This window comes from Somniosus microcephalus, chromosome 2 (genome assembly GCF_052327205.1).
Source record: "Somniosus microcephalus isolate GS21.2 chromosome 2, FLI_Smic_1.0, whole genome shotgun sequence".
NCBI lineage: Eukaryota > Metazoa > Chordata > Chondrichthyes > Squaliformes > Somniosidae > Somniosus > Somniosus microcephalus.
Window position 1 is genome coordinate 304,707,883 of NC_140988.1, and position 24,143 is coordinate 304,732,025.

At 42.0% G+C, this 24,143-nt stretch overlaps 1 protein-coding gene across 5 annotated transcripts in view; it reads right to left on the reverse strand.

The window, feature by feature from the left end:
• The window catches only part of celf4 (CUGBP, Elav-like family member 4), a 635,318-nt gene extending 618,027 nt beyond the window's left edge, over positions 1 to 17,291 (reverse strand). For 2 of the 5 annotated variants that reach the window (XM_085973949.1, XM_085973954.1), the window contains exon 1: positions 17,086 to 17,290. In XM_085973949.1, the coding sequence (XP_085830075.1) occupies positions 17,086 to 17,164 (79 nt within the window). In that variant the 5' untranslated portion in view covers positions 17,165 to 17,290. Of the gene's footprint in view, positions 1 to 17,085 lie in introns of all 5 variants that reach the window. The other 3 variants (XM_085973941.1, XM_085973945.1, XM_085973959.1) reach the window with 3 other exon arrangements.
• Between the last annotated feature and the right edge of the window lie 6,852 nt (positions 17,292 to 24,143).

Below are 24,143 nucleotides of genomic sequence, written 5' to 3' on the forward strand. Positions count from 1 at the left end.
CCCTGAGAGAAGAGGACATTTCCAGTTATAGAACTGTGATAATGAACTGCTTTGGGCTACCACAGTTTCCTGAAGCTTTCCAGGGAATCAGAGCCAAATTTCCAGAGTTATCCCTAAATTGGTCACAAGTGGGGTTTTTTTTTTTGCCCGTCCCATGAAATTGTATGGTTAATGGTTGAGCGAGCAGTGTTCGAGGTCTAACTATTTTTAGAAGGGGGTGACAATCTTTTCTTGTACTTTTTCATGTTAGTAAATCTGCAAAACCAACCACATCAAAGTCTTTTCAAAATGTTGCAAAATCTAAACTTAAAAAAACCAAAAACACTTGCATTTTTATAGTTTCTTCAAAGTAGAATTTAAAAAATCAAGACACTTTATAGAAACATAATCAGACAAAAATGGATGCCAAGCCAAAGAAGGAGGGGTGACCAAAAGCCTGGTCAAAGAGGTGGGTTTTAAGAAGGGTCTTAAAGAGGAGAGGGAGGTGGAGGGGTTTAGGGAAGTAATTCCAGAACATGACGCCAAGGCAACTGACAGCATTGCTGCCAATGATGAGATGAATGGAGGGAGCTTGCACAAGAGGCCACAGTCATAGGAACAGAGTGTTTGTGGGGGTGGGAGCAGGTTTTAGCACTGGAGTAGGTGGCAACGATAGAGAAGGGGAGGACATGGAGGGATTTGAACACAAGGATGAGACTTTTAAACTTGAGGTGTTGAGGCATTGCTGTGGCATGCCTGCAGCTTGCTGACGGAATGGAAATGAGGCTCAGGCCTTTAAATTACATAGAATTACATAGGATATACAGGAAACTCTTTATTATCCGGCACCAACGGGACCAGTGTGGTGCCGGTTTATCAAAAAGTCCAGATTACAGAGAGGTATTGTTTAAAAGGTACGAGAGCGCCGTACACAGCAACAAATCCAGGCTTCCCTGTTGCTTAGCAACATGTGCAGGAACTCCGGCCACAGAGCAAGCGTCCCTGTTGCTTAGCAACAAGTGCACGAACCCCAGTTACACAGCCACAGATCCAGGAACTGCCACTAATCTGAAGTAAAACTTACCTGAACCTACTCCTGAATTTTGCCGGTTAAGATTTCCGTTATTTAGGTGCCGGTAAATCGAGAGTTTCCTGTACGGCACAGAAACAGGCCATTCCGCCCAACCAGTCCATGCCGGTGTTAATGCTGCACTCGAGCCTCCTCCCGTCTTTCAGCATAACCCTCTATTCGGTTCTCCCTCAATAGCTTATCTAGCCTCCCCTTAAATGCATCGATACTATTCACTTCAACCACTCCCTGTGGTGGCGAGTTCCACATTCTCACCACTCCCTGGAAAAAGAAGTTTCGTCTGAATTCCCTATTGGATTTCTTGGTGACTATCTTATATTGATGGCCTCTGTTATGCTCTTCCCCACAAGTGGAAACATTCTCTCTGTATCCACTCTATCAAAACCTTTCCTAATTTTAAAGATCTCAATTAGGTCACCCCTCAGCCTTCTTTTTTCAAGAGAAAAGAGGCCCAGCCTGTTAATCTTTTCCTGATAGGGGTATCCTTGCATTTCTGGTATCATCCTTGTAAATCTTCTCTCCACACTCTCCAGTGCCTCTATATCCTTTTTATAATATGGCGACCAGAACTGTATGCAGTACTCCAAGTGTGGTTTAACCAAGGCCAATACAAGTTTAGCATAACTTCACTACTTTTCAATTCTATCCCTCTAGAAATAAACCCTAGTGCTTGGTTTGCTTTCTTATGGCTTTGTTAACTTGTGTTGCAACTTTTAGTGATTTGTGTATTTGTACTCTTTGCTTCTCAACCCCACCCAGACTCACACCCTCCAAGTAATAAGTGACCTCCCTATTCTTCCTACCAAAATGTAATACCTCACATTCATCTGTGTTGAATTTCATTTGCCAATTATATGCCCATTATACAAGTTTATTAATGTCCTCCTGTAATTTGTTGCAGTCCTCCTCAGTATTAACTTTCCTCCCAATTTGGTGTCATCCACAAATTTAGAAATTGTGTTTATGATTCCAAAGTCTAAATTGTTAATATAAATTGTGAACAACAGTGGTTCCAGCACTGATCCTTGTGGAACACCACTACCCACCTTCTGCCACTGTGAATAGCTCCCTTTACTCCTACTCTCTGCTTTCTGTCTTGAAGCCAGCTAGCAATCCATTCTGCTACCTGTCCCCTGACTCTGCATTCTCTGACCTTACTTAATAGTCTATGTAGTGAAGTTATGCTAAAAATGGCTCAGGCCTCGCCCTGGCAAGAATGGGCGCACTCCGCCCGCCGCTCGCCCATTCTCCGCCAGTAACTAAGCTTGGTCCTCATAAGTGTGCATTTTGAAGTGAAAGATAGATAAAAATATTGACCAGGAATTTGCAGCCCGGATGATAGCGGACTGGCAGCGTTCGTCGTCATTCTGCCTTTGAAACTGACCGCAACTGCGGGATTTGGCGCTGCTTGACGAAAGCTTCGGTTCTTCTGCAGTAATTACACTGTTAAATTCCCCACTAAAAGTTAGATGCAATGTGATTAGGTGTAACTGGGGTTTTAACAGCAAATTGACTGCTAAACAAAGGTTATGGGCTTGAAAAACTAATTTTAATTTTGTGCAGTGTGAAATTTATCCATTTTAATAAAACTTAAAATTTTTAAGAAACTTTAAAAAAAAGTTTGTTCATGTTTATTTCAGGTTTGCCTTTTCCCCATGCGAGAGTCCCAATCTTTGTTTTGCTCTCTCTAACATTTTTAAAAAGTTAGAATTTTAAGAGCTCGCTCACTTCCTTGTTCGCTGTCTGTGAGAATTCTACATTTTGATTGGTTGCTTAGACAGCTAGTTGACACCACAGCAGCTTGCACAAGGGGATCCCCACTACACTCCGTTGATTTGAATTGAAGGTCGGAAAACCCGAAGTTCTCTACACAGAGATTGCGAGATCCTTGTGCGAAGCTACTGCCGGACCAGCGGCTTCGCTTTGCCGCTGACCGCAAATTCCGGGCCAATATTAGTTCTAAAAGTATAAACCGACCTACGTTGTTTTCAAAGTAAGAATAGAAAATGCAGAACCGATATACAGCACAGTGGGCCAAAAGTATGTTAATGTAATTATGGCTCACAAATCAGATTATTTTTAATGATAGTTCATTATGATTCCAGGCTCACCTAACAGAATGAGTTTAGATAGGTTGTCCATACTGTGATATCATCAAATTAATAAAAATATCATGCTCCCACACCTCTCCAATAATATAAATTTAATCTAGATAATAACCTGTCCAGAAGATTAGAGTTTATAACCATATAACAGTAGCCATTCTCACCATGGGAACTGGTAATTACCTCAAATTGTTGGACTGGAATTTGCAGTCGGAGGCGTACCTCCAGACTATGCCTCTGACCCAAGAGAAAATCCCAAACTACCTGCTGGTTCCTGGGTTTCGGAGACTTCGGATCCTGGGCCTGCAGGCGTACACCTGTGTAAAGGCCCACGAATCCCAGGGACGCAGGTGGTTCAGAAGTGTCCCAGGGATCATGTGGGCCAGGTCCTCCAATCAGAAAAGGAGGATTCCTCATATGCTAACGTTCCATTTACGAACGGAATCCCCATTAGCATATGAGGAATTCCCAAATAATTAAATAATTTACAAAACTGGAATAAAAATAAATGTTTCAATTTTCACATTTAATTAAAAGTCCCTTACATTTACAGTAAAAATTTAATTTTTTGAAAAATAATTTTAAATATTTTAATCCGGGCTACAATTTACATAAACTAATTTTAAATATTTGTGGATTCGTTTTTATTTTTAATTTTTTAATTTAACATTCATATTAATCTTTACACTGGTGGAAGCAGGCCCTATGCCTGCTTTTACCAGGCATAAGGGTATTGTGGGCATTTGCTGGGCAGTAGTTGGGCAAATAGCCCAACTCTGCGCCAGCGAAAGCGATATTACTTTCGGTTCGGTAGATCTGTCAAGGTAAACCTTGATATATCGCAAGTTCCGGATTTTCATGCATGCATAGTGCATGTGGAAACCCGGAACTTGTGGGGCCTTTTACAAGGCTTACGACGGTGTACGCTGTCATCGGCCTCGCAAAATCCGGACCAATGACATTTCATTGTATTTTTTGGCTTGCCCATGCCTGGCAGGCCTGTGAAGCAACTGAGGACACCCCAGCCTTCTCAGAATTACTTTATTCAAAATAAATTTCTAACCCACGTTTGGACAGGAGCCGCATTATTAAGTAACATGTAAGTTTTAGTATATGGTGGCACATTTTCCACAGGCACGATTACTTCACAATAGATATACAAATGGAATTACTCCAAAGTGATTGTCCCAGCACGAGCAAAAATTGATCATTCCAGATTCAGTTGGAAATAAAATGTAGTTCAATTTAAAGAAATGCACCTTCGCGTCTTATCAATTAATGAAACATTGCTAATCTGAATTCATCAATTCTCCAAATGTTTTCTTTTTACTTTGCAGTCTTTATACCCATAACTTTGTGTCCCTTGTTTTCAGTGGTCTACAGATTGCCAAATGTAGGATTGGTGCAGATTCTGCTAATCATTAGAATACATGAGGGAATAAAGGAGCCTTCAGTTGGGCCTAATGAGGGATTTAATTTTTTACTGTTCAAAGTTCTAACCTGTTCTGCATTACTGGTGCATACATTTTTTTCCCACATATACAAGCATGGAATAGATTCAAGGTGCTAAGATAACTGGTAGGGCATTCTGATTAAAAATTCAAACATTGTCGAGAATTTTGTTGGAGATTATGTGAAAATAACTTTATCGATACAAACTACACATGTTCCTTCCAAATAGGGTAAAAAAATACAAGAATTAAATGCTAGCTCTGTCTGCTCTAGATAAACACACATCTTGTCCAAACAGAATTGCGATATAAATGTAGAATTCCAATGTATCAAATCATGTTCCACTGTACAAAATTCCTCAATACTGTACTTTAAATACAAATTCCTCATTCAGTCAGAAACTGTTCCACTATTGTCCAGCCTTTAATGATCTCATCAATACAGATTATCCATTGCCAGATTTCACCTGGAAACAACGGCATATTCAGAAATCTAGGGTTATATTTTCATCCATTTGCTAACGTTAGCAAGAAAGGTTGATGCGAGTATAAAGTGGGTTCCTAATTTTCTCACTAATATGTGCTAACAGAGGGAAATATACTCCCCAAACAATTTGGTGCAAAATAGGGACTTTTGTTATGCTTTTTCTAGTTTTTTGCTGTCCTTAGATTGAATTGTTTACTGGATAATTAAACAGACTGAAGCACAAAGGTCATTTTCTATCTGGAGTTTATAAAACAGGAGCACATTTCTTGGCAAACTGACTATACGTTTATGAAGATTTGATACACTAGGCTGGGATGATTTTGGAAAGCCTCTTCCATCTTTTATGTTTAATTACAGCTAAATGATGAGACCCAGAGCACTATATTTTTTCCAAGAGTCTTTTAGGGAGAATTCATTGTTTTTTTGTATTAATGCAGGATATGCATGCAAAATAAGTTTTTATTTTGGTCTCATAATATGCCACATGCAGCCTTATATTCTGCATGGGTCAGTGGTTGCCAGCTAACGTACAAGGCTTCATGCTGGCTGTCATTTATCTACTGTCAGTTGAAAGAAATATTTTTTTCAATACCCCATTTATCAGAAATTAATGAAGCATAGAATAAAAGATTACTTCATAACTAAGAAAAAGCACATGCATTAATGTTTTGTTCGGAGGGGGAGAGCGCGATGCTCATTTCTGACATCATGATGTCACCTTGGATTTCAATCTGCACACGCTGCCTACTGTCCAATGGTCAAGTATCACTCTTTAGTAAGGTCATGATGAAACGTCTAAGTGGTGCCACTGAGCTTCAGATCAACATGTAAAGAGTGAAAGATGGATGGAAATCTTTCATGCTAAAGGCTAATGTGTATTCATTTCATCAGGGGTATTGTGCAGACTGAGGTGCATCACCAGACACTGCAGCCTACAAAACCCGTAACAAGATTCCAATTTGCGTTACTCTATAGGGTGACGTAAGAAAACTACTAGGCACTTGGTCTAAGCGTTAAACAAAGCTTTAATCAACTGTTTTACAACATGGAGGTCTAGTTGTGTCCTTCACTAGTTCCTGTTAAGAATGTCCTGCACAAGCTGGGCCCGTGCCCGAGTATTTATACTCTCCCTGGACAGCGCCACCTGTAGGGTGCTCAGTATTATTTCATAAGTCTTTTTTCATGAATGACTGATTCATGTCATAGGGTACATTCAGCACTCCGAGCATTGAGCCATGCTTGAAGGAAACATGGGTCAGAGACAGAGCTATAACACTGTAGCCTTGATTCTCTGACCTGCACTCCGTTGGACTGTACCTCAATGGTAGGTGTGCAACATCACTCAGTTTACTGTTGTATATTAAAAAGGTAGTGTTCCTGGTGGTGGGGGGTGGGGGAGGGGACAGTTTTATTCTGTTTTTGGAAAGCTTCCTTTTAATAAACTGAAAGTACCATAAGGGGTGAAAATTTAGTTCCTCAATTTAAAAATATTATTACACACAATGTAGTTTTCGATAATACTAGTAAACATTTCTGATAAAATGGAAATGGTGGTTAAAATAACATTATGGCTATAGAACACAATCTAACAGGTTCCATGCTGAAGTAGGGAATGTGGAGCTCTGTGTCATCAAGGAAACAATTCTGATCCTTCCTGAACAATCTGCACTGAAACAATTGGGTCGACTTTTGGGTTTGTGTAGAGCAGGGCAGGATGCAGGAGTGGCTGGTTTTACAGATGCCCAAATTGGAAGAGGGCTGAAGCCACTAAAACTTCTGGAGTTGGGCTAATCATAATAAAGATGATAAGATGCCATCCCATGTTGAGTGTGAAGCTGGGAGCTCACTGGAGCAGGTGAGGGAAGTCATGTGTCAGCAGCCTATAAAGGGCCACTGACAAGTGTTTTTTTAAATTCGTTCCTGGGATGTGGGCATCACTGGCAAGGTCAGCATTTATTTCCCATCCCTAATTGCCCTCAAGAAGGTGGTGGTGAGTCTGTGGTGGTGAAGTTGCTCACACAGTGCTGTTAGGGAGGGAGTTCCAGGATTTTGACCCAGCAACGATAAAGGAATGGCGATATATTTCCAAGTTAGGACAGTGTGTAACTTGGAGGGGAACTTGGAGGTGGTGGTGTTCCCATGTGCCTGCTGCCCTTGTCCTTCTAGGTGGTAGAGGTTGTGGGTTTGGGAGGTGCTGTCGAAGAAGCCTTGGTGAGTTGCTGCAGTGCATCTTGTAGATGGTACATACAGTAGCCACAGTGCACCGGTGGTGGAGGGAGTGAATGTTTAAGGTGGTGGATGGGTTGCCAATCAAGCAGGTTGCTTTGTCCTGGATTGTGTCAAGCTTCTTGAGTGTTGTTGGAGCTGCAGTCATCCAGACAAGTGGAGAGTATTCCATCACACGCCTGTCTTGTGCCTTGTAAATGGTAGAAAGGCTTTAATGAGTCAGGAGGTGAGGCACTCGCTGCAGAATACCTAGCCTCTGACCTGCTCTTGTAGCCACAGTATTTATATGGCTTGTCAATGGTGACCCCCAGGATGTTGATGGTGTGGGATTCGGCGATGGTAATGCTGTTGAATGTCAAGGGATGGTGGTTAGACTCTCACTTGTTGGTAATAGTCATTGCCTGGCACTTGTGTGGCGCGAATGTTACTTATCAGCCCAAGCCTGAATGTCATCCAGGTCTTGCTGCATGCGGGCATGGATTGCTTCATTATCTGAGGAGTTGTGAATGGAACTGAACACTGTAATCATCAGCGAACATCCCCACTTCTGACCTTATGATGGAGGAAGGTCATTGATGAAGCAGCTGAAGATGGTTGGGCCTAGGACACTGCCCTGAGGACCTCCTGCAGCAATGTCCTGGGGTTGAGTGATTGACCGGCAACAAGCACAACCATCTTCCTTTGTGCTAGGTAGGACTTCAGCCAGTGGAGAGTTTCCCCTTGATGCCTATTGACTTCAATTTTACTAGGGCTCCTTGATGCCACACTCGGTCAAATGCTGCCTTGATGTCAAGGGCAGTCACTCTCACCTCACCTCTGGAATTCAACTCTTTTGACCATGTTTGGACCAAGGCTGTAATGTGGTCTGGAGCCAAGTGGCCCTGGCGGAACCCAAACTGAGCGTCGGTGGGTAGGTTATTGGTGAGAAAGTGCTGCTTGATAGCACTGTCAACAACACCTTCCATCACTTTGCTGATAATTGAGAGTAGACTGATGGGGCGGTAATTGGCTGAATTGGATTTATCCTGCTTTTTGTGGACAGGACATACCTGGGCAGTTTTCCACATTGTTGGGTAGATGCCAGTGTTGTAGATGTACTAAAACAGCTTGGCTAGAGGCATGGTTAGTTCTGGAGCACAAGTCTTCAGCACGATAGCCGGGATGTTGTCGAGACCCATAGCATTTGCTTTATCCAGTTCGCTCAGCCATTTGTTGATATCACGTGGAGTGAATCAAATTGGCTGAAGACTGCTTCTGTGATGGTGGGGACCTCTGGAGGAGGCCGATATGGATCATCCACTCGGCACTTCTGGCTGAAGATGGTTGCAAACGCTTCAGCCTTGTCTTTTGCACTCACATGCTGGGCTGCGCCATCATTGACGATGGGGATGTTCATGGAGCCTCCTCCTCCCATCAGTTGTTTAATGGTCCACCACCATTCACGACTGGATGTGGCAGGACTGCAGAGCTTTGATCTGATCTGTTGATTGTGGGATCGTTTAGCTCTGTCTATAGCATGCTGCTTCCGCTGTTTAGCATGCATATAGTCCTGTGTTGCAAATTGTTGGGAAATGTAAAAGGGATGTGAACACTTGCAGAGAACTTGCCACATAAGGGGGAAGACACTGTGTTAAAAAGTCTCTCAATATTGTGAATGCATAGTTCAATTTTTCCAAAGGGCAAAATAAATCCCAATATCCAGTCTTTGACACAATAAATATGGAGGCAGGAAATAGTCTGTGCTGATTGATGCATCAGCCACTTGTTTCAGACATCTGTAGGCAACACATTGGCTGATGGTGCAGATAAAGTCTACGCTAGTGTAGAAAGAGGTGCAGTCAACCTTGCCGGCCACTGTCAGTGCCACTCCCGATGGCATGGCCCTTGCAGCATTTAGCTCCTATGAATACAGTAGTGTAGTGGTTATGTTACTGGACTAATAATCCAGAGATGAGTTCACATCCCACCATGGCAGTGTGAGAATTTGAATTCAGTTTTTTAAAACATCTGAAAATAAAAAGCTGGGGGGGGGGGTGGAATTTTCACATGAAGAACTGGGTTGGAAACAGTGGGGGCGGGGGGGAAGTTAAAGTTTTAAAAATCTAAATCCCAACCCCAACCCGCCTCCAACCCATCCACTTTCAATTTTTACTCAGGGGGGACGGGGGGCGGGCAACCAACCCGCTGCCAGGAGGCGGGTTAGCATTTTAATCCTGATTAATGAGGCCTGAAGCTGTGCAGGGTTAACTGCAGCCAGCCGGGAATTCCAGGCCTCAGGAACACCAGTAGCTGCAGCAAGGCAAGCACAGCCTCGGGGAACACTCCCTGTGGGCCGGAAGGAGCAGGTTGGAGAATGGAACTCCCCCCAGTGTGGGAAATCGGACCCCCCCGCCCCGGGTTTAGACCACCCCCCGCCCCCTGGACCCAGCACCTACCTGTTGCTGCAGCATCCTGTCCAGCCAGCGTTCCCCGCCCATGACGTCACACGCACGCTGTGGAGTTAAAACTTCCAGGTTTCCCGCAGTCTACCAGCACCCCCCACTCCGGGCGGGTCAGAAGCGGGAAAACCCAGCCCCTGGTATCAGTAAAAAAGTGACCATGAAGCTGTCGCATTGTCGTAAAGACCCAAGACCCATGTCCTTTAGGGACGGAAGTCTGCCAACCTTAGCTAGTCTGGCCTATATATGATTCTAGCCTCATACCAACATGGTTGACTCTTAACTGCCCTCTGAACTGGCCTACAAGCCAATCAGTTGTGTCCTAGGGATTGGCAAAAAATGCCAGCTTTTCTGGTGACACCCTCAACCCGAGAGTGAACAATAATAATTTAGAACATAACATATAATAAGAATATATAAGAACATAAGAAATAGGAGCAGGAGTAGGCCATTTGGCCATTCAATAAGATCATGGCTGATCTACTACCTCATCTCCACTTTCCTGCACTATCCCCTTATCCCTTGATATTCAAAAACCTATCGATCTCTGTCTTGAATTTAGCTCGGTCACAGTCTTCGCAGTTCCTCCGAGTCTCCCTCTGTCTGTATACTCAGTTAAAAGGTACTGGCAGGTGGGCACAATCTTCCTTTGGTTCGCTCTCAACTGGGTGGTATCTCTGTTCCTCACCCTCCAGAAAATAAAAATATAGCAGAATTTCCATGGAGAAAACTAATGTACTTATTTGTAGGACCAAGTCAAAAGATCACAGTATCCAAACCCATGGCACAAAACCATTCCACCCACTGAATTGCCAAAAGAAACCTTTAAAACAATGAATTATACTTTTTATGTCTTTTAAATTACTTTTTCATCCAGTGCAGCACTTGTACCAAAGTGTACAAAAGAAATCGCGAATGCCTGTTTCAGGTGGTTGCTCCCTGTGCTCATCAAACTCCTCGAAATGTGGGTGATGTGCATTGTGGATAGAGATCTGGCCGAAACAAATTGAAAATTAATGAGTGGAGATCTGGTCTAACCAATTGGAAATTTTTTTTTATTTATAGTAATTCTTTGAAAAAAAACGTTGGTATGATTGAACTGTTCTTTCCCTAATACTATTAGCACCACCATTTTGGAATCATGGCTTCCAGCAGTTAACCAATGCCATCATGCATTAAATACGGCATTATGGTATCATATTGCTTTTTCTAAAACATAAAAGGCAAAAAATATGGTTTAGGTAGTTTCTTAAAAAGAAGCCTTGCTGCAGTGAAAGCATTCAGTAAAAAAAAAAACCTTGTCTAGGCTGCATTTATAACTTGTAACTCCTTGAATGCATTAAGTGATAGGTCTGAGTAAGTGGATCAGAGGTTTGCCATATTTTTATACGCATAACTATTTAAAAAAATATTCAGCATTCGGATACTGCACCGTGATGTCATGATGGTAAAAGATAAAAGAAATCCACTACCTGGTTGGCTGAACAATGGGCAACGAAGTGTGTTAATGAGTCAATGATTGCGGTGAAGGAGGGCTTTGTATTACAACAGCAGATGATGGACAAAGGGTTGAAGCATGGTCCTGCATGGAAGATCACTGTACACTCTTCCAACTGGGATAACCCTTCCTACCACTTTCAAATTCAAATAGCATTCTTACAATGCAAGATCCTATCGGGAATAGTGCCGACTGGCCAGCCAATTACGATATCTAAAATGCATAATCTATCTACTAATATACTGCAGTACAACTGTCTCATTGTGACATCCCCAGACATAACATGCTATATAGAGTTTAACCCTCTCCCACTCGGAGAAGCTTTGAGCGACCATTGCACTGTACCATTAGGGCACTGACACAGCTGCCTATTGTGACTTTTTATATTCATTTATTAATAATTGTATATAAAAAACATAAATCCTTAGACCCAAGTAATAAAGGCTGCAATGTAATCAATTGACTCGAATGATGTCATGAAAGAGATTAAATAATGGCCTTTTACTCTCTTCCCACTACTCGTAATTTTTGCTAATATTTAATGGCTTCAGTAAAATGGGATCTGTATTAATGACAGTTAAAAGTTGCACTGAAGTACCCTGAGTAAAGACTGAGAAGTTACAGTGATATCATCATTATGGGTTAATGATCCACAGGATGCTATACCGCGGAGAATAACTGCTGGCATTAAATCAGTTCTCAAAGTAATAACATATATAACCGTACTCCTCTTTCCATCACTATTTTATCAATACAACTATGGTCAATGTTCCTTCAAACTTTCCTTTATTGCTCCATCTAAACTCCAAATAGGCAAACACTCTGGGGGTTGGAGTCTGGTGGGAAGTTAAAGTGATAAAAATATGAATCCCGACCACCAACCCGTCTCTAGCCCACCCACTTCCGGTTTTAACGGAGGCAGGGCAGGGGGCGGGTAGCCAATCCGCCCCCAGGAGGCGGGTCGCCCATTTAAATATTACAGTGAGGCTGGCGTGCCTCAGATTTAACCACCATTTTAAATTTAACAGTGGCTGGTTGGATTTTGCAAGCCTCATGAAACTCGACAGTTAATGGAAGGCGAGGACTGCTGGATCCAAGAGTTAAGTCCCTGCCTAACTCACCCCCCGCGATTGAACACCCCACCACAAGACCTCTGATTCCTCCCGCACCCCCCCACCAGGCCTCTAATTCACCCCCCAGGCCTCCGATCGCCTTCTCGGCCTCTCACCCGCCCACTACCGATGATCTTCACACCACCCCAATGTTTTCTGCCTCCCCCTGATCATCCTCCGGCCCCTCTGATCAGCCCCTGCCCCCCCGATCATCCTCCGGACCCCCCGACTACCCCTGGTCCCCAATCGATCCCTCCCTCCTCTCTGCGCCTGGTGCCGCAGGCCTACCCACCCGCAGCCAGCCAGCTTCTCCACCTGGCTGGCTGCGGGTGGGAAACAGAGGTTTGAAATGCAAATCAGGCCCTGTCATTAAATTTGACCCAATCTCTCGGGTTTAACGACCGCTTCCGAGCCCCGCCCGCTCCCAACCCGCCAAAGGATTAAAATTCAGGCCTCTGTCTGCTCCCTACATTCTTACTATGTTGCAATTATGCCTCAGGACCCTGATTTTAACTCCAGGTGGATTCCCCGCTCAGGCCTGAGTTAAAATTACAGTCGGGTCTCAATGATGTCATTGGGCTACTATTTGCCTATGTAAAGTAGGCCCCTTTTGGCTCTGGGCGCGTGTCCTTGCTGCCTGCACAGGAGGGCAGGTTAAATTTTTAGATGATGCGATCATAGCGGCTTTCAGACAGGTAAGAGCCAGGGCAATTTTAAATGCTCATCTGCCAGGTTTCTGCTGAGCGAGTAGGGTTAAAATCGTCCCTTTGTCTCGTCCTATAATTCATTCTTTCTACAGGACCTGAAAATATAGAACTCCTTATCTCTCTCAATCTTTCCTTCTTCCTACAATCTACAGGTTTTTTTAAAATCAACACTTGTCATTGCCGAATATTAATCACTTTGCCTTCTCTTTTATTCTTTTCAGCCTTGATATTTTTTCAATGTGCAAGCGCAGGAGATGCAACACCTGCCCTTATACCTCCCCCCTTCCCAATGTCCAGGGCCCCAAACACCTCTTCCAGGTGAAACAGCGATTTACTTGTACTTCTTGCAATCTAGTATACTGTATTCGCTGCTCACGATGTGGTCTCCTCTACATTGGGGAGACCAAACGCAGATTGGGTGATCGCTTTGCGGAACACCTCCGTTCAGTCCGTAAGGGTGACCCTGAGCTTCCGGTCGCCTGTCATTTTAATTCACCGCTCCATTCCCACTCAGACCTCACCGTCCTTGGCCTCTTGCATTGTTCCACGGAAGCTCAGCATAATCTCGAGGAGCAGCACCTCATGTTCCGAGTAGGCACTTTACAGCCTTCCGGACTCAATATCGAGTTCAACAATTTCAGATCATAACCTCGGCCCCTATCATATTTTTATATATTTTTTATCCACACTTTTGGTTTGTGCCTTTTCCTTTTTTTTCCTCTCTCTCCCACATGGCAGCTGTCTTTTATTCTGCCAGCACATTTCACACTTCATCTAGAGCCATCCTTTGTCTCTTTACTTGTCCTATTACCATCTCGTCTCGCCTTTAATATCTCTTAATGTCTCCTCACCCCTCCCAGACCTTCCCTTTTGTTCTTTCATCCCCTCCCCCATTTCCCAGCCCCCTACTTGCTTCTTAATCTGTTTCATTTCCTGCCTTTTTTTTCTCAGTCCTGATGAAGGGTCTTCGACCTGAAACGTTAACTCTGTTTCTCTCTCCACGGATGTTGCCTGGCTTGCTGAGTTTTTCCAGCATTTTCTGTTGTTATTTTTGATATTTTTTCAATTCATTCATGGGATGTGGGTGTTGCTGGCAATGCCAGCATTAATTGCCCTCGAGAAGGTGGTGGTGAGCCGCCTTCTTGAACTGCTGCACTATGGCTTGGCCCGTCACATGTTTTTCAATAAAAAAAACATAGAAAGTAACTTTTAATGGTCAAAGAAATAAAAATTATATATTATTGAAGCATATGTCACCTGGCACAACAAATTTCTGATTTGAGTTAAGCAAAACAGTCCTGGGAGTCTGCAATAAGAACTTACTGTTAAAGTACACTCTGGGTTTTTTTCAATTAGTAAATTGTAATAGTAAGGTGTAATAACATATACTTAGCATATAATGCAGATATCATAAACCTAGGAACATAATAAAACATGGGACAGGAAAGGCCATCTGGCCCATCAAATCTGTCCTCTCCATAACCATTCTAACATCGACTCGACCCAACTCATTCAGTGGTAGAAATTACTATTGATAATAATAGTAAACTTTCCTCTGTTGGCTGTTTTAACAGAGGTATTAAACAGTTAGGACGTGTCCTGGCAGATGGAGACAAATGGTAAGCTGTTTCAATCGAAACCATGATCAGAACTGAAATGCTCTACACTATGTCACTTGAACTACAGCACAATCAGGTTTCACTTGAAGGACAGTGCGCATGGTATATATTTTAAGGATTTATCCCATCCCTGGGTTCAGATGGCATTGATAAAATGCTTGAGCATGGCTATCACAGTTTACCAAGTCTGCTGAACTCCTTGAAGTGTTACTGCCATCTAACGCAATCTTAGTTATCTGCTATTGCATATGTGACACTATTAAAGAGTTCAAATGATACTATAAGACATACAAAGTCTTTCGAACCACAAGACAGTCGGGCCCTGAAATTCAAGGAGTTCCGCATTGCTGTCGCAAATACGGTGGAACGAGACTGCAGTCTGACTGCGGCCAATGCCATGATCTCCGTCCTAAATCACAGGGGTGGATCATTTTCATAGTTGGGGCAGGCATCCTGTGCCTGTACGGGCGCAAAAATCACACCTGCCGTGACTGACAACTGCAAACTCGAAGTGGCACCATGCTGAGCATCAGTGATCCTTAACAGACTTTAAAAAACATATTTATTTGGCTACAGAAGTAGACTTATTAGGTAATCGATTTTTCTGGGATCAATTATGTTGTTTGGGGTTTTCTTAAGGCCCAGTAGAGAACCTTGTGCTCTAAGAGTCATGCTGACTGGGAACCCGACGTAGCCTGGAAACCATGTTCCAGACACCCACCCAAAGTCTCCAGAAGACAGATGGGGAACAAGTGGAAGACTCACCCACTGATAATGATTTGGGCCAATATTTGAGTGGGATGCAGAACCCCCCACCCCTACCCCCTTCACTAAGGACAATCCAATTGACCTGCACCCTTCCCCGGACCATGGAATGTTGGGACCTGGCCTCACCGTTTTATTAAAGATGTAGCATATATATAAAATGCAAAATATTTTAGATTTGAACATTTTAATTGAATCCAATCTAATTACTGAGATTCCCTGGGCTTAGTAAAATCATATGACAATAACTATGACCAGCATTACTGAAGTAGGCAACACGTGATAAACAGAGCATTTTACTGTGATTATGATTCTAGACCAAGATTGTAATTCAATCGGCTGACAGGAAAAGGTGCCTTACTGAAAAACAATACACTAGTTTGCTGGTACTCTAGTATATCATAAAAAGATATTCTGTTGTCACGAAGCACAGTTTTTAGGCTTTCTGAGACCATAGTATATATCACATATTAGCTTTAAAACATACAAAATTCTTAGTACCTAGTTATTCAAGGAGACATTTTGTAAGCTTTTAGTCATTTGATGTAGTAAGTAAAATGTAAGTCTTAATGCATACTAGGAGTCAGGAAGTCAGATTGGAAAAACACTTTGCGGGAGAGGGCTCAAAAACTGCAGGCTCCTTCTTCCTGGACTCTTTTGGTAAGCAGCAACATACATACATGTCCATATGCAATCTAGCCAAATTCAAAATAGGCAAAACAAATGAATGACGAGACCTAAAGATAATTTGGCAAAGCAATACACATAGGCCGTTATTGAGATTCGATCACAATTTAAAGATTTTCCAGCATTTAAATTCTGTAGTTTAATTTTAATTTTAATTTTAGCTTGTAGAGCAAATATTCAGCTCTGTAAAACATGGAGGTACTATAAAATAATTCAGAGCAGTCAAGGCATGAGCCTCTGATGAAGTCACTGTGCCATGTCTTACCACAGGTTAACATACCCACTAACGCTGATTGCTATCCTGTTGCCTTGAAATATTGAAAGACATTTTCTTCAACAAATCCAGTTTTGTTCATAAATTTCCATGTATGCCCTAAACATAACGTACCTCCTTCAATGTATTTACAGAGTCCTGCTGTGAGGGGCACATTCCACTCTGTCTTCTAAATTAATTTAATAAATTCTTTAGAAAATTTAACTTAAGAACAGTGATGTGCTTTAGGATCAGCAGGAATATGGCCTGTGTAAAAATGCTGGCAATGTGAAACTAGGAAAAAATATTTTATCCTACTGTTTGAATTTCTCTCGGTGTCTTCCCTCAGTATTGTTTTCAATTTTAGTAATCTATTTACCAAACTCCTAAATGTATCCAAATACACAGAGATCACTAGTTAAGTTAATTGACTTTTCCACACACGAAACTGACCTGAAATTGACAATTAGATCATTGGAATAAGGATACTGCAGCTTTAAATGGAAAATCTGTGCTACCATAGAACTGAAGCCCCATGTCCTTACAGAAAATAAATTGCGATGGCCCTCAACCCAGCACTTGTTTTGATACATTCTTGCCTCAGAAACAGCGCAGTAATCAACAAATTATATTCAGCACCAGAACTTGGAGCAACAAAGACAAACTACCTCCTCTGCTCTCACTGTCCGCTGGCTTCACCTGGATCGGTCTGTTCATCTGTGAATACAAAGAAGAAGCAAAGGTCATTTCTTGTCATTCGACTTAAGATTAGATATATTAAAGTCATACTATTTAGAAAGCATTAAATAGCATGAAGTTCTGTTAAACAGACAAAGGATTTACTGCATTCTTTACAGCTTAGAATTATGACTGCAACAGAATTTTGAAAACAAAATCAGAAGTATAACAAATTGACATTAAGAAAGTGTTTATTCTGAGAATAGATAAATAGGGGTCATGCAATACAATTTACATTTTACAAATAGGCTAATCTAATAACTCAGGAACAAAAAAAAAGCTGCAAGTGAATTATGGTCAGCACCAAGAGTGGAACATCATTTGTGCATCCCACATCATATATTGCATTTGAATTACAAATTAGATTATTAAAATGAAAATTAATGTTAGATGCAATACTAATTTTAAATTGAATTGTTATAATACACAAGATGCAGAATGTTTCCCCACATTGCTATCCATTCTCAATTTGCAGTCACCTTAATGAATCTGTTAAAAAAAGGTCATGGTGATGACATCATCCTGTTTGGTACAATATAAATGGAATGTTCAGGGGTGCTGTGTCAGTGCAGCATATTGGAGGATGTAGGTTCCCAGCCACGACTTCACACATGCTGTGGGAAGATTTTCTCTGTTCACTATTTGTAGTGAATTCACAAACAGCAAACAAGGGAGATCTTTGACAATGGCGGGGGGAGGGGAGGGGAGGGGGAGGGGGAGGGGGATGGCTCTTGATCTTGGCTGTGCTGAGGTGGAAAGGCACAGAACAGAAGCCAGATGCTTTCCCCACAAAGAGGGATGGGAAGTCCAAGCAAAAGTCACCGTGGACTGCTCACCAAAGCCATCCAACAGCCGCACATGCCTGGAAGAGGGATCACTGACCCCTCCATCAGCCAGGGATATAGAAGGAAGGGAAGAAAATTATACTTAAAAAAAAGGTGACTTTTCTAAATCTAGTTTGGAGGATTGCCATTTCCATGTACACAAGTAAACCCTGGCACCTATAAAAGTACTTATAATAACATTTGAACACTAAATTTGCAGTAACTAATACATTTTAGATCTCCAGTACATTAATGGAGTACCCGACATGCAGGATATTATTGGTAATTATTATTGAAGTTCTATCAGCAACAACTTCAACCATGTAAGCGAGAAGCATTTTTGCCTTTGTCAGGCCCACCAGCTTTGCAGAGGTGGGAGCTGTGTCCACATTTTCCTGCCAGGACGACAAAAATAGTGGTCTCACAATTGACCTTATATTTATACTTGCACTAAACCTGGAGGAAGAGAGATGCTGACAACATCAGTCACTTGAGGGCATGCTATCCTAATAATTTTTCTTTTAATTTAGTAAGTAACTGAATCCCCATCTGTAGATATTGAATGCACTAATTTTGCAGAAAGTCTAAAAATTGGAGTTAAATTTGTGTAATAGGGTGCCACTGTGCCATTTTAAGTCAGAAGTCCCAATAGCAAACAGGATCACCGAGACAAGCAGTGCTGACATACAAGACTATCCAAATTGGTAAAATTCACTAATTTGTTGGATTTACAGAAAACTGCACTGTCCCTTTAAGTGCTAACTCAAATTCTACCCTTTCAACACAATGCAGTGTTGAGAATTATGTATGGCCCCAGACTAATCAGACACTGCTTGAAGACAATGATTCCCCACATTGAGTTCCTAATTTTGGTAGTGTCATATTGCAGAAATGCCAGAAAGAGGCCAGACACTTCCCCACAAAACTGAGGTAAAATCAGAGGCATTGGCAGATGCTTGTAAGAAATCGACTGTCTACCCTCTTGGCCAGGGCAACCGAGAGAGGGAAAAAAGACTGATAACAAAGACATAGTTGTTAAAATAATTAAGAAAAGATCTACTGAAACAAAATTACATAGGATAGCTGATTTAAGGGAATACAAATTAAATGATCAAAATTATTTCATATCTGCACTTACTTTTCATTGCCGTGACCTCAATACTTTAAATTGTGAATTGCTATTCAATTAATATTTTTCTATTATTTATGTGTGTTACACATTCACAGCACAAATTACATATGTGTCATGTTCTGAATCTTGTTCTGCACTGATGATGAAAGAAGTGCTTTTTTATTACTTCAACCATTAGGTTACTATGGTGATGCGATTTTTCAATCTGGCTTGGTATATTTCAGTGTTACGAGTAAGAAGTTGAGGGGAAAAAAATCTGAAAGTACAGAGCCTTCTGAAGATGCAACCCTCCCGCAAGGGCTGCAGTACCACAGTAATTACACTGGAGGAGAGATTTTCCCAGGTCCACGCAGGTGCACTGGATCGCCCGAGTGCAGTGAGTATTGTAAAATTGGGAAGGAAAATTGGACAGGTTCCTGTACTCTGAGCTGCCCGATTTTCTGATATTCGCTGTGCCCAGGTGATCCAGCGCACCTGGGCACAGATCCAGGAAAATCTCTCCTTCCATGGTGCAAACATACTTTGTGTATTAGTAGTGACATCTAGTGGTAGTCTGTCAGGGGTGTGCATGCTTATTATGCTTCCTTCACTTTAGGCTTGAACCATTCATTAGCTGAGAGGGCACATGGTTGACTTCTTCCAAGGCCTCTGCCAATGTTACTGTGTAACTGGCCACCTGGTGGCGCAAGAGCGTGGCCGGGGGTGATTCTCACTCTGATTTTCCCTCCTAATCTATGGGAAAGTACCTAACCTCTGTTCAGCAGCACAGAGACTGTGGGAGTGAAACTGCCAGCCCATTGCACAGCTTAAAAATATTTATTGGGCTTATAAAGCCTCAAGAGTAATGGCTTCTTCAAGCTGAAAAAGACGATCTCTGCCAAAAATACAAAATTCTAATGTTTACACAATCGTGATATAAAACAAAGAGGCGCTCACATCAAAATGACAGGCTTGGCCACTGCTACTGCAGCTGTTATATACCATGTGAATAAGTACAAGGATGATGATGTATAATTACCTTTATAAAACTGATAGGCACGTTGATTATTTCACTCGCTGATAATTATGTTGTGAGACAGATTTTGTTAAGTAATGAATTCTAATTGTAGTCTGGAACAATCATGGAAATGACAGCCTTTAACTCTTCAAGGTGCTGGTGGGAACCATCCTGTAGGTGGTATCGTGGCCACCCATTCTCTAATGGCTTTATTTGGCTGATGTTCAGAATCCAATTTTCCATTGAGGGACACATGGAGAGTTAGGTTTACTGCCTGTGTGGGCATATTATTTTAATCAGGGTGAGTCAGCAGAAATCACTGTCCGCTGCTGATTTTGCCATTTAAAAAATGATGCAGTGGTAAGCAACACTAAAACAGCCCTGATTACAGCACCATCAGTAGAAAAAAAAAGTTTAAAAAAACATTCTCTCCTGCAAAGTGACTGGGCTTGTGTTCAGGATTAAATAAAATTGAATGTCCCTCTTCTCCAAAACACTCATCATTTAAGGTGTAAATACGATTGAGTCCTGCAGTTACACATTTACATATCAGAGCAGCTCATTTGCCACTGTCAGTGGAACATCATCCTCACGATGTTGAGATCAATGCTTATCGCACCGTCTCCTACCCTAACTCACAGAATCACAGAAATCACAGAAACCCCACAGTGCAGATAGAGGCCATTTCGGCCCATCGAGCCTGCACCGACACATATCCCACCCAATCCCCACACCTAACACATATCCCCATTTAATCCCCCTAACACTAAGGGTCAATTTATCATAGCCAATCAACCTAACCCGCACATATTTGGACTCATTCTACTCCAGGACCTAAGACTGTGAAGCTCCTTCGCCCCCTCATTCTTCATAAAGTCTGCGGCCTTTTAAAAGCCAAATCTGGTGTTACTTAAATTACCGCATCTTCTCTTTTACTCTTAAACATTGATGGCATCCTGCACCATAGACCTTGGCCCATTACCTTAGTGTCTCAATTTAAAAAAAACACAGCAATGCTGAAGATCATTTCCCACATGCAGGTCAAATTTTCCCATTTATTTTAAGGAATGACCCGGTTCAAGAAGTTATATAGAGAAAAATGGCATAGTGGCATAGTGTTTAGCACTGTTGCCTCACAGCGCCAGGAACCCAGGTTCGAATCCGGCCTCGGGTGACTGTCTGTGTGGAGTTTGCACATTCTCCCCGTGTTTGCGTGGGTTTCCTCCGGGTGCTCCGGTTTCCTCCCACAGTCCAAAGATGTGCGGGTTAGGTTGATAGGGTCAATTTATCATAGCCATAGTGTTAGGGGGATTAAATACGTGGGGTTACGGGGATAGGGTGGGATATGTGTTGGTGTAGGGGTTACGGGGATTGGGTGGGATATGCGTCGGTGCAGGCTCGATGGGCCGAAATGGCCTCTATCTGCACTGTGGGGTTTCTGTGATTTCTGTGATCTGTGAAAGCGATATTGCTCAATCAGTACTTCACTTCAAACTGAATGCCAAGCTTTCAGCCAGTGTGAATTTCAAATGCTCTTTTACAGTTTTACCAAACTCGTCTACTCTGGATCTGGGGCTGGCCTTCCCCAATGGTTCATAGAAACATAGAAAAATAGGAGCCTGCTCTGCCATTCCCGCTCTCTCCCCATACCCCTTGATGCCTTTTGTGTCTAGAAATCTATCTACTTTTTAAATATATTCAGTGACTTGGCCTCCACAGCCTTCTGTGGTAGAGAATTCCACAGGTTCACCACCCTCTGAGTGAAGAAATTTCTCCTCATCTCAGTCCTAAATGTCCTACCCCGTATCTTGAGACTGTGACCCCTCGTTCTGGACCCCCCAGCCAGGGGAAACATCCTCCCTGCATCCAGTCTGTCTAGCCCTGTCAGAAATGTATACGTTTCAATGAGATCCCCTCTCATTCGTCTAAACTCTAGTTTATCTGAAACACAGATGAGAAATTCCCCAGATTTAGCCACCAATCAGTGCTACGTTAGCTGACCTTAGCCCTGAAAATGGCAGCAGGGGAATTATAATTGGCCTCAGTGCCTCTGCTTTTGGGTCTTAAGGAGAATACTGGCCAGGGTTCCTAATTGCCATCCAGCTACCCCTACTGGATGTCTGTGTGTGTGGGCATCAGGGGAAGACAGGATCACGCTGGGCTGATTTGGCCCCTCCCCTTTTTCATTCACTGTCGAGGCTTACACAGGAATAATATCTATTTGGGGAAGGTGCGTGATGGTTTTCCAGCTCCTGTGGAACCATACATTCAACCCTTCAGGAGCAAAGAGGGAGGCAGAAACTTAGCAAGGAAAAGAAAATATTTTGGGTGGAACCTTCGTGTAGATTAATCGATGGTTCAATGTACCATGCTCTGATAAGGGATGCCAACTACAATGTTAAACCAACCCTGTCAGATGCTAACTGATCTACTGTGCATTTCCAGCAATTTAAACTTGTATTCCATCATTCATGATTTTTTTTTTCATCAGTACTTTACCTGGTCCTAAGTGAAAATTCCTTTTTGTCAGAAGAAGAATTTGAAGATGAAACCCCCTTGGTAATAATGACTGTCGGTTCCCATGAGTTTATGTTTTAAATAATTAAGCTTTACTGTATTTACCCAAGATCTGGCCATCTGGGAGTTTAATTACTTAACGTAGAGTCAGTGGGGAACACAAATTTCAAGGATTACAATTAATTGTGAAAAAGAAATGACGGAATAATGAGATTCTTATCTAAAGGTGGGTTTTTAAGCACAGATAATTAGCTACTTTTGCCTGGCCTAATCCCTATTCGAGGCTGCGCTACGTAAATGAAACCATTTTGAAATCAGCTCATGTAGGCCAGCGTAAAGCGGGAGACTGCAGCTTTTAACGATTTGGGATTCTGTATTATTTCAATTCTTTGGTTCAGGGAACCTGAATGGTCATAGTAGTTCATATTGTAACAGGAGAATGCACAACCAAAAAAGGGTTTCAATTGGTGTCAAATACAATTTGTGGCTGTGATTCCATTGCATTCAAAGAGTCTTTTCAGTACATTAAACTATTGGCTAATATACTCTATATGAGGCTGCTCGGTCATCTCATTTCATACAACAGTGTTCAAATGATCTAATCTTAGTTCTATTAAAAAGTAATAGGAAACTTAACGCATTTCATAGTTTCAACTTTAATAACTGAATATACTTTCAATGTTCAGTGCCCAATATTTAACCCTCTGGTGCATATATCAAAACCTTTAGTGGTTTTGATATATGCGTTTTTTGTCATCTAGCATAGTAAAACACTATCCCCAATGTTTCTTAGTTAGTGCCAGACAACTGGCGAATAGCTAACGTAATACCAATATTTAAGAAGGGAGATAGAACATGTCCAGGGAACTATAGACCAATCAGCTTAACATCGGTGATAGGAAAAATAATGGAATCCCTACTAAAGGAGAAAATAGAAGAACATCTAGAAACCAAAAATATAATAATGAATGGTCAGCATAGACTTCAAAAGGGAAAGTCTTGCTTGATCAACCTCATTGAATTTTTTGAAGAGGTAACAGAGAGAATAGACAAGGGTAATGCAGTAGATATAATTTATCTAGATTTTCAAAAGACCTTCGATAAGGTACCACATAATAGAATAATGAATACAGTCAGAGAATGCGGAGTCAGGGGACAAATAGCAGAATGGATAGCTAGCTGGCTTCAAGACAGGGTAGATATTCACAGTGGCAGAAGGTGGGTAGTGGTGTTCCATAGGATCAGTGCTGGGACCACTATTGTTCACAATTTATATTAACAATTTAGACTTTGGAATCAAAAACACAATTTCTAAATGTCTGGATGACACCAAATTGGGGTGGGGGGGGGGGGTATTGTCAATACTGAGGAGGACTGCAACAAATTACAGGAGGACATTAATAAACTTGCAGAATGGGCATATAATTGGCAAATGAATTTCAACACAGATAAATGTGAGGTATTATATTTTGGTAGGAAGAATAGGGAGGTCACTTATTACTTGGAGGGTGTGAGTCT